Raw genomic sequence first — 10,937 nt, 5'->3', positions numbered from 1 at the left:
ACTATTGTATTACCCCCCAAGAAGTTGACGCATCAGAAAGGCAAGCATTTATCTTTGGGGCTATAACTTCGTAACTTATAATTGGGAAGAAGGTGGTATTATGGAATCCACCAATGCATAGTTAGGATTTAAGTCATTGAACCACATATGATAGACCAAATCTCGCCGAGTCTCTACATTTCAACCCCCGTGCTATTGACATCAGATGGCATGTCCACGGTATCAAGCTCTGACACGGCGAAGAAGTGTAACCCCTCTAGATGGCAATCTGTCCGAGAGATGACATTGAAGCCCCGTTGGGGCTGATGAATAAAAAGGCGAAGATAAACGAAGCAGATAGGTTGAAATGGAAGGGAAAATGAAGGCTATCACGATAATATTAGCCTTCACCAGCTGTTAAGGTCCCAGAGTTCTGAAGCCGGACATCTCGTGCTTTATCATCCTTCTGATACATAATTCTCCCACATATTTGTCAAGTACGACTAGAATTTTTTCTGGTACTTTAGCTTCTTGAGATCATCAACATCGTCGACCCGTACGCGTGAGCTACGGACTTCGGGATTGGCCAGGATCATCTCATAGACATTGCCAAAGTCCGATGCCTTCGTTACCCCATGCTCCACAGCAAGGTCATCTGTCTCGACGCGGAATCCAAGGTAGATCTCATTGAAACGGACATTCGTGGACTCGTTCTCACGTGCAGCGGCAGTAGTCATGGGAAACAAGGCGCCTTGCGTCATGGCCGGCACCGGGTGAGTTGCCAAGTCACCTTGTGACCCGGTACAAATCGTCCATGTGCTAGCAGGGTTCTTCTGTTCCAGCAGATACTCAATCGTATCTCTGTAGGCAACTGGAGCCCTTTTGTCAGAAGATGTAGGGAGCTGAGGACTGGGAAAGCCTACAGAAATTTGCTTCAAATGAGATGTTAAAATTCTTGCGTAGCTGGGCGGTGGTGATCTGGGGAAGTGGAGTTGTAGTGTACTCGCCGCCAACTTCCAAATGTCAGTAAATATTGATTTAAGAGGGCTGTGCAGAACTAACCGCTTGAAAAGACATGCTGGAAAGCCGGGAGCTTTCCCTCTCGGACTTGGTCGACGACACCCTTGACCCCCGAGTCCGACAGAACATTGGCTTCGGCGAAAGTGATTCCATTCGATGACCCAATGTACCTTACGAGTTTGTCCGCCGAGCTCTGGTTTCGGACAACAGCCAGAACATTGCGCTTGGAGCGCAAGGCAGCGGTAACAGCAGAGACGCCGATATTTCCAGTAGCTCCGATGACAAGAACGGTCTCCATGATGGCAGCTTTGAACCACATTGATGAAAAAAAATAATGAAAAGACTATCTGTTTGAATTTATATTCATTTCTTTGCTTTGCTTTGTGATGTCCATGAATAACTAAGTCTTGGCATTTTCCGATGACACATTAATCCGCATATCGGTCGTACTCGGCGTTCGAAAGTCGCGAGCCCGGCTGGCGATGACATATCGGGGTTGACCAGGGTGTCTTTGACCACTTTTACCCCATATAATTTCAAATCCATCAAGGTCAACATGAGCTGACACAATCTGATATGCTTTATTAAAATATGTTCATTGCGCAGTGTGTTTTTGAATTAAGTGCCATATAAATTTGGCCAGCCGGATGCTCATATTGCACATGCAATCACAGCAATGGCCTCTCACCATTTGTTATGGAAAGGTCAGCAAAAAAGCGGTGATGTACGCGACGACGATACCGAGATTCAGCGCGGCCACCAGCGCGACCGGGAAGATGATACCACCCGCATGTATATAGATCGAACTTCAACAAATGGCCACAAATTGGGAAAGGTTTTCAGAGCGTGCGCCAAAACCCACTCGACCCACACCCGTACATGCATTAGGTTCGGGGCCTGTTAACCTTATAAAAGAAGGCAATTGCTTCATATCTATCTTACCTATTATGGGCTTAATATATTTGGTCTAAATTTAACCTGTTTTAGGGAAATTTACCCCTCAGGTCGTGTTCAAAAGACTCATATCTAGACGATAGATCATGGGGTACTCAAGGCACGTGATCGTCTAACTGAGGGGCCCCGGAGGCTCAGCGGTGATTATATAAGCGAGCACCAAGCCCTGGTCTCAAGCCCAGGAGGGTTCCGAGGTCCAACCTTGGTTCCCCGGAATCTGGTCATCTTTATCTTGACATCCGCGAAATTCACCTACTGCGCCATTCAATTAAATAGCATAAACTTTCAATTTCTATGCTGCAGATAAAATGACTTCTTGCCCGGATCTCGATCTTCACTGAAAGTTCGTGTGGAATACCACACACAGTGCGCGCCAAGATAAATACATATTCATGATCGGCTGAGCTCCGAGTCTCGCTCAAGTTCCGCAGAGAATCGACATTTCAATTAAATTATTATGTTGCAGGGTTATTTTGGTTCTTCTACGGTCACAGCAGATCTCCGAGTCTTAGCCAATTGTGACAGAGATCTAGATAGATGTTGCTCATATGGCCCGAGAAACGCGCAATTGCGGCAGTGATGTCGTGATTCACGGACGACTCCACCCACTTGGTTTAGACCACCCGGCACTATAAGTCACGTCACTTCTAGAAAGAGTATTCGGATAGAATATATCATAATGAGAAGAGCGTGCTGAGTGGGCGATTCGAAACGCCCGAGTTCCCAATCAACCCACAATTGACGTTTCATTTGCGCGCTTCACCGAACCAAGTAGTTTGTAGCATCACAAAGGTAACACCCATAGAGCTTAGCTTGACTTTTATATCTCCACTTTCTCCATACAGCCTTTCCTGTTAGGATGCGTGGGCCATAGCTTCGACTCTTGTTATGCTCCGTACGATTATCCACCTGAGCCGTGCCGCCCGAAAGTGCGAGGTGTTATAAATCTCTGCGTCTTTCTATCTTTGCTTCTATCCTCAACCTCTTGATGCTCAAAGACCAAGCAGAATAGAGACAATGGCCTCGCACAAAGAAGTTGAAGCGGGGGCATCGCCTGTTATTCTATCAACTGTTTCATCAGAGCGGGACGAGAACTATGAATTTTACAAACGGCATCAAGGTCTGGAATACACAGCAGAAGAAGCCAAGAGGGTTCTGCGCAAAATTGATATACGCCTCATTCCTTTACTGTTCCTAATCTACATGCTGCAGGTGGGAATATTCCATGTCTCGCCCGTTGCAACCCAAGCACTAATCCCATGCAGTATCTGGACAAAAACAGCATCAACTTCGCGTCCGTCTACGGCTTAAAGCAAGGAACACACCTGAAAGGACAACAGTATTCATGGCTCAGTGAGTTTTCAAGCCCGATTATCTAGAGCGCAGGTCACTAATTTAATCAGGCTCCATTTTCTACTTCGGATATCTCATTGCGCAATGGCCTGCCGGATTAGCATTGCAAAAGTTACCTGTTGGCAAGTTCCTTGCCATCACCACATTGAGTAAGAGATACTCTATAAGAGCGTGGAATACTACTACAATATTAGAGCTGTGCTAATGCAGATAGTATGGGGTGGGTTGCTCATGACAACACCTGCGTGTTACAACTTTGCTGGAATCGCAATCAACCGCTTTCTTTTAGGAATGGTTGAAGCAGTTGTAACTCCCGGATTTGTTCTTATGACCGGCATGTGGTATACATCTGAGGAACAACCACTGAGACTAGAGGCATGGTATTGCACTAATGGCATTGCCACGATGTTTGGAGGGTGAGTGACGAGCAACCACCCACCTTTATCCAGTTCTACTTGGAATATAAATGGAAAGCTAACCAAACAAAGCCTCATTGGCTATGCAGTTGGGCATATCACCACTGGACTTCCGCGATGGATGTATGTTTTCCTCATCTTTGGAGCGTTTTCCGTCGCGGTAGGCGCTATTGCCCTAGTCTTCCTCCCCGATCTTCCTTCAACTGCCAGATTTCTCAGCGACCGGGAGCGAGCTATTGCTGTTGAACGTGTTGCTATCAACCGGCAAGGCGTTAAGAGTAGTCAATTCAAATGGTATCAGGTCCGACAAGCAGCCGAAGATCCGAAGACCTGGCTTTTATTCATCATGGCAATTGGTGCACAAGTCCCGAATTCGGCATTAACCAGTGTATGTCTTTCTTTGATTGTAAGTTGAATGCGAGCCAAGCTAAATCTTCAAACAGTTTACTTCCATCATCGTCGGAACTTTCGGATTTGATGTTCTTGGAACTCAATATCTGCAAATTCCCGGCGGTGCTGTTCAGTTCATCACGCTCCTTATGGGCGGTTATATTGCAACAAAGTTCGATGGCAAGTTTCATTCACGATCTGCATGCATGATATTTGCCTGCACGGTTTGTATTATCGGATCAGGGCTTCTTGTCGGCCTACCAAACACTAACAAATGGGGTCGCCTTGTTGCACTTTGGCTATGCTATTTTCAAGGCTTGGGATTCAGCATGAGTCTGACGATTGTTAGCTCCAACATTGCTGGATACACTAAAAAGCAAGTGACTGGTGCTCTGTTATTCACTGGATACTGCGTGGGAAATATAATTGGACCTCAGACTTTCAAGTCCAGCGAAGCCCCTGGGTACCACAGTGCTTACATTGCGTATGTTATCGTTCCTCTTTTGGTTACAACACTCAATTGACAGAATTGATACAGGATGCTTGCTGGATATTCAGTAAAGCTGGTCTGTATTGTCGCTTTGTATGTTTACATGTACCTTGAGAACAAGCGTCGGGACCGTGAAGTAATGGACGGTCAAGAGATCGAGACAGAAGGTGTTGAAAACGGCATGCTAGTGAGTTTTGACTTCAAAAAAGCCTTAGAGTACGCTAACTCATACCGTGAAAGGACAAAACTGAGATCGACAACAAAGCGTTTAGATACGTTCTGTAATCAGAAACCCTTTTATTTATTTCCCCAACTCTTTTTCTGCTTCAAAACTCTTAATTGCCCTCTTTGAAATAAGCCGTCAATACAATTCAAAATCACGTTATAGAAATTTCAGTAATATAGGTTTAAATCCAGAGTGAATTTCATACGAGGGTTCGCCGAATATCTTACTGTCAGTCAAGTGAGATAGTCCTGCACATTGGCAAAAAGAAGCCAAGATACTTGATCCTTTAACGTAATGTGATATCTAATTGAGATTTAGGGGAATATAACTGATAGAGATCAAGCCGTAATCCAGCCACCTTGTCCAACATAATTCCAATTTCCACCCTGTAGATATTCGAATTTCCACCAGATCTTGATGAAAATCATCCCCCACTCGTTTTCGCCTTTTCAAAGGGGAATTTGAGCAAACCCAGCCTGCTTGTAAGAGTCTTCGAGGTCAGAGGCTGTGAAATTGCTGAGTTGACTAGTTTTATTTGTGCTCAATTGCATCATAGACAAGCTGTCCTTCTCCCAAGCCTTCATTGTATCACTCTTAGTTCCATAGCTGCTTAATCCGGAGTGCTGATTGTTCTTCTCAGTCCGCCCCAAGACCTGAGGACAATCTTAAAGTTTTGCCAAGCTCGTCCACCAAGCTGTGGCTCAAAGGTCTCTAAGAGACGGCGTAGTAACCTTCCTCATAAATTGCAGGAAGTGAAGGCTCAAACATAGGAGCTCGTCGGTAAGGAAGTATGCTCGCAGTATGAACATTTTTGACCTCAGCGATGGCCTGGGCAACGGCCCGCGTGATAGGGTGAGCATCAGTTCGGGGTACGGCGTTAGAGGCACCAAATGCCTCATCCACATCATTGGCTCAGTTAAATGGGGCCGGTTTGGGCAGATCTGTCAGAGTCTTGGTCTATATTAGAAAATATTAGAATCAGCATTCATTAAAAAACGTCAGTAGTATCACAAGAACCAGACAACCTACATCTGGGATTGCACTCATTGTCACTGCGATGACTCTGGACGGGAGATGGTTGATAGACACAACGTAGGGTCTTGATGGGGATGATAATTTGGTGGCGATTATGATTTGATGGAGATATGGTTGGGAGGACGGTACTGATGATATCCGATGAAAGAATATCAATACAACATCTATGTATGATGTTCTTCATGATGAAATACATATGTTTAGTTCCTGGTTAAGTTGTAAGCTTGGGACTCTAGGAAGTAGGAAAGGAGACTATCTGCTAAATTGGTGGTTTTCCTCCCATCAGCATCACACTAAAAGGGAACGAGTAATGAACGTCAACATAAGTTTACCGAAGGGTATAGGCAGAGAACATACAAAAAGAATCCTTATCGCTCACGAAACCTGTCGAATAAGGCCTATAGCACATACTAGAATCTTGGGGTTCAATGTAAAAAGGACAGTCATGAAACTGGCAAAGGTTGAGCATTATTCGCGTTTGGATGTCGTCTAATCGTCGAATTTTTAGAATTGCAGTCAACATCGTCCGCATAATGATTTTGACCTTAGCCTTTACTCTCATTAAAAAGTCTCCTCTATGGGAAATCGCGGAGTTTTCTATACTAGGTATCCACTGGATCTACCTAGGTAGGGTTGAAACTCCACCAACTCTAATTTATCAAATGCTTAAAACTAAATAATTTACTCATACCTTTTCACTCCGCTCTATATACTACAGTCTTTCCATTTGACTGACTGGTCCTCTCTGTGTAATAGTGCTTTAATAGGGTCAATAGTCGAACTCTTCCCTACATGTACTCCAAGAACATCGAAATCCAAACCCTTGTTTCGGCGAGGCTTGTTATATATGAACACAGATATCCCAATACAAGGCAGTCGCTGAATGACATCTTTGAGGTGAATGTTTGTTCAGACGCAAGTGCGTGCTCGAGATCCTTGTATTTTGGGATTGTTTGGGATTGTTTACAACACTATAAAAGGCGTCCTCAGCAATTGCCTCTGCTCACTTCTTCATTCATACTTCTTGCACATCATCATTCATCAATAATCTATTATCGTCATTTATCATCTCGAATTTCATCCATCTCCATTAATTTATCAAGTCATTCATCATCCCTTCGAGTCGTCCGTCGTTCGCTCAAGTCATAAAGTCATCGTATCTACGACTGATGGGAAAAGCAACAATGGTACTTAGCCCCGAGTTGAGTTAACTTTATACTTCAAGGCACCTGGTACTAACGATGGATGCACTATATAGGCTGATCGTAAGACTGAAGCTTCGACGACCCCCGGAGTCCCTATCACAGTGACCAAACCGGTACTTATCCTCGCTTCTATCTTCTTTATTTACTATATACTGATAGAGTCATACTAATTAGGACGATGAATACACTCACCTCCTTGCGGTTGGTAATTTTGACTGGTGGGAAGATGTCGAAGACGAAATCGCTAGAGCCTCTACTGTCCTTATCACGGCCGTCAAACCGGTATTTACCCAACTCTAATCTTGCTTATCCATTTGTGACCTCAAGTACTAACAGCAAATATGCTATATAGGACGAGAAAGTTAAGCGCCTCCTTGCTCGAGACACATTTGATTGGTGGGAGGACGTTGAGAATAACATCGCCTTGAAAAAGAAATCCCTAGCTATTTCTGGAAGCACCAAAATGGTATCTGTTTAGTCTTGCTACCAGCCGGCATATTTTGCTCAGACCTTGAATTCTAACAATGTTTATACTATATAGGACGAGAAGCATAATCGCCCCCCTGCTCCCGAGCGATTCAATTTGGTGAAAGACGTTGCTATGAAAGACAAAGCACTCGCCATGGACAAACAAATTGTCAATACAAACAATAAACATCCCGCTGCAAAGGAACCAATAGCAGCTCTGAAATTTGTATTTATTTCCACTGCCAGCTCCCCTCCCTCTTTGAGACCTTGAATCCTGATTATTATTATGCTCCACAGGCTGACCAAAAAACATTTTACTCAACCGAGGGCAATTTTGAGGCTTCCCTCGATGATAGCTCAAACCTCATTGACCATGAGCTTCCTCCTGTCCTCAATCACTCTGTCACGACGTGCAGATTGGTAATTATCCCAACTACCAGATCTCCTACCTCTTTGAGATCCCGGAGACTGATTCGAACTTCAATATATAGTACAATGCACGCAGTGACCTCTTGTCTTGTAATACATTTGACTCCCACGACGTGAAGGATATCCTCTCTATGGGCCACCGACCTGACATAAACGATCTAACTAAATTCTCTCCCGGGACTGTCGACTCCCCACATCCAGTCAGCCCGTCGCAATCACTCGAGCTCACATCCTCCACCGAGTTCTCCCATATCATTCCTCAATCAGGCTCTTTTCTTGCTCCAGAGCCGACCATACTACCGGAGTTGGTAAAAGTTCCACCTATCAATGACTACACACAGCCCGTTGAGCTATGTCACGGACTCGAGGTCCCTGACTCCACCGATCTCTCAAAGACAATCGATCATTCAAGCCCACTTGCTGCTACATCGCCTGGCATAAGACTAGGGATGGTCGAAATTCCACCTATCAACAAATGCACACAGCCCGTCGATCTATGTCAGCGGCACGAGCTTCCATATTCTACCGCGTCCCCCAAGGCTATTAGTCCTCCAGTGTCAGTTGCTGTTCCAAATTCAACCATGACCCCAGCTGTCAACAACTACACACAACTCATCGACCCATTTCAGGGACTCGAGGTTCCAGTCTCCACCAAGATCCAGGAGCCACCCCAAATTCAACAGCCTCTTCAGCAGCAAGAACCACTTCATCCTGAAGTGTGCACGAACGAGTATCAATACCGTTCAACTTTTGGGGGCTCAGAAGAAACAATACACCACTGGAACTGGTTTGGACAGCCGGTTTATTCATCAACCGCCACCCCACCGGCAGTTTCCCTCGCCTTCATGCAAGCCAAGCCCAAGGTACCACAGGGAAGGGATGAGCTTCGTGTGAGTTCCATTCTGAATCGTGCAATTCATTACATCGATCCCGTTATCTTGAAATCAGACCGGGAAAATGAAGCAGTTTTGCAAATGCACGGATCTGCAATGATTCACGCATGTGATGGCATTACCTACACCCATTATTCCATACATGGAAGTTGGATCAAAGATGACTTCTCCAAGCGAAAAATGACTGTCCCTGATATTGGTGTCCCGCTAGCATCACAACTCTTTGTAGTCGCTAATGGCATTCATGAGAATGGACCCTTTATCACTCGATTCGAGTGGATGGAATGGCGAGATAACCTGGTTTCGGCTACCCAGAAGCCTGCTTGTGCTCCACGCAGACTAACCTGGAAGGCGACTCCTTCCAGATTTAAGATCGAGTCCATACCATCAACTGATAAGCAGCCAGCGGTAAATGATCCTCTAAGCACCCGCGCACCTGTCGTTGATTGCGTAAGCAAAGCAGCCCAAAAGGCTGTTCAGATCACAAAGCAAATTACCCAGACCCTTGTGTCTTGCCCAATTGCAGTCATGGGAATACTGAAAATGAACCCCCCTGGCGGCGCTATTCCTCAGCATTCCCCCTGTTTCACCTTCGGTATCGTGGGGGTAATCCTGAGGAAGGCATGGACCTTGATCAAGACTGTTTTCAACCCTCATGGGCTTCTTTCAAACATATTCCTGTCGTTTAATCATTGAAAACCGAAAAGAAATTTTCATTTGGCTTCGTGTTCAATAATACTGAGTGTGGGGGAGTTGAGGCGAGGTTAAAGTGGGTATTTCCTCAGGATGCTCTCACTTGCAAAGTGATATCTTGTTGGCTCCGGGAATGCTGTACTTTCTGAGTTGAACTTTTTCTTTCTTCTTTTTCTTTATTTCCATCTGCTTGGTCATGAAATTTCACTTTACTTTTGAAGCTAGATGCTTGGATATTTTATTTTTGCTCACAGATCGTAGTTACTCATAGTTCACCTTTGAGTAGCTCCCTCGTCAGACCCAGTTGACTCTGCTCTGGCCTTTCTTGATAGATTAAACAAACCAGGTAGAAAATGATTCCACTGTATGTTGCTCCTTATGTGCTTGCTGAATTGCTTATGCTCGAACAAACATTTCGCATATCATATGGTACAATAGGCGTATAGCATTAGGTCCACAGTTTCATATCCGAACCAAATGTGCCAAATGCGGACAAACTTCTGAAAGTCGAACAGATAAATTCTTCGCAGGATGGGATATATGATATACCGGTCGAACATCAGTTGTATGCCGATAACTAGGTAGGTTCAGGATTAGCCAATCCACCATTGTGCCAGCCCGGTTCTAGCAGGTGTAACCCACCCTTCAAAAAGCTTTTATGATATTATAGTCGTTCCTAGGCTCGGGAATTGCACATAGTATTACCAGAGAGAAAGTTAGTGGGCCATGTTCCCAGTGTTTTTCTCCCTGATATGGCTCTTGTGCTGATACAGGATCTCAATCATTATCAACTAACTATATTGTTGCTATAGCCCATAACTCATTATATATATCAATAAGTAAAGTTCTAGCCAAGCTTAAGTACCTTTTTTCAAGAAGCCATTGGCTCAATCCATGCAAACGGAGAAGACAAAGAAATAAATGAACATCATAATTCAGAACTATCTTGACGTGACAGACTTCTGGAAAGAAATGCCGACGCTAACACGCCGCACAAATATTATTTTAAATATTATTTTACAACGTTTCAAAGGACCAGACTCACCGTCCCAAACAATATATATATATAATGTCATTACTCTACAGGTCCCTAGGACCACCAATTATAATCCCACACATCTACCATTTCAATGGATTTAACTCATCATAAGCCTCATTGCCAATTTTTCCTAAATATGACCTCTAGTAAAATCCACACTCATATGTCAATACTGATGCTAGTCCCATTACTCCAGGTCAGATGGCTCACTTCAGGAAAGCCCTAAAGCTTGACCTGGTTCTCATTCCTGTGTTTATATCACTATTGATGCGCTCGCCAACAATATAGTCAATTCATACTGATGGAGATGCTGCTTTATCACACGAGCTGCTACCATTACTGTTGCG

The 10,937-nt window shown here is 44.4% G+C and overlaps 4 protein-coding genes across 4 annotated transcripts; 2 read left to right on the top strand and 2 right to left on the bottom strand.

Annotated features, from left to right (window-relative positions):
* Positions 1-482: 482 nt before the first annotated feature.
* On the bottom strand, positions 483-1,318 carry N7500_000697 (uncharacterized protein; the record flags this gene model as incomplete). Its single annotated transcript, XM_056671843.1, has 3 exons — positions 483-850; positions 903-992; positions 1,042-1,318. The coding sequence occupies 3 exons, from the start codon at positions 1,316-1,318 to the stop codon at positions 483-485; spliced, it is 735 nt and encodes a 244-aa protein (XP_056537416.1).
* Positions 1,319-2,970: 1,652 nt separating this feature from the next.
* On the top strand, positions 2,971-4,887 carry N7500_000696 (putative MFS transporter; the record flags this gene model as incomplete). The annotated part of the gene is made up of 8 exons (XM_056671842.1): positions 2,971-3,165; positions 3,219-3,306; positions 3,357-3,455; positions 3,521-3,722; positions 3,795-4,110; positions 4,166-4,596; positions 4,651-4,789; positions 4,843-4,887. The coding sequence occupies 8 exons, from the start codon at positions 2,971-2,973 to the stop codon at positions 4,885-4,887; spliced, it is 1,515 nt and encodes a 504-aa protein (XP_056537415.1).
* Positions 4,888-5,277: 390 nt separating this feature from the next.
* Positions 5,278-5,737, bottom strand: N7500_000695 (uncharacterized protein; the record flags this gene model as incomplete). Its single annotated transcript, XM_056671841.1, has 2 exons — positions 5,278-5,481; positions 5,549-5,737. Coding segments are annotated over 2 exons (393 nt in total), but the record flags the coding sequence as incomplete, so codon positions are not given.
* A 1,794-nt stretch (positions 5,738-7,531) lies between these two features.
* On the top strand, positions 7,532-9,554 carry N7500_000694 (Major facilitator superfamily domain general substrate transporter; the record flags this gene model as incomplete). The annotated part of the gene is made up of 4 exons (XM_056671840.1): positions 7,532-7,534; positions 7,610-7,762; positions 7,834-7,956; positions 8,028-9,554. 4 exons carry the CDS (start codon positions 7,532-7,534, stop codon positions 9,552-9,554), a joined length of 1,806 nt encoding a protein of 601 aa, XP_056537413.1.
* Between the last annotated feature and the right edge of the window lie 1,383 nt (positions 9,555-10,937).

Source organism: Penicillium coprophilum (assembly GCF_028826855.1).
Source record: "Penicillium coprophilum strain IBT 35676 chromosome Unknown utg000001l_segment0_segment0, whole genome shotgun sequence".
Classification (NCBI taxonomy): Eukaryota; Fungi; Ascomycota; class Eurotiomycetes; order Eurotiales; family Aspergillaceae; genus Penicillium; species Penicillium coprophilum.
Note: the sequence above shows the minus strand (reverse complement) of the source record. Positions and strands in the feature narration are given on the sequence as shown.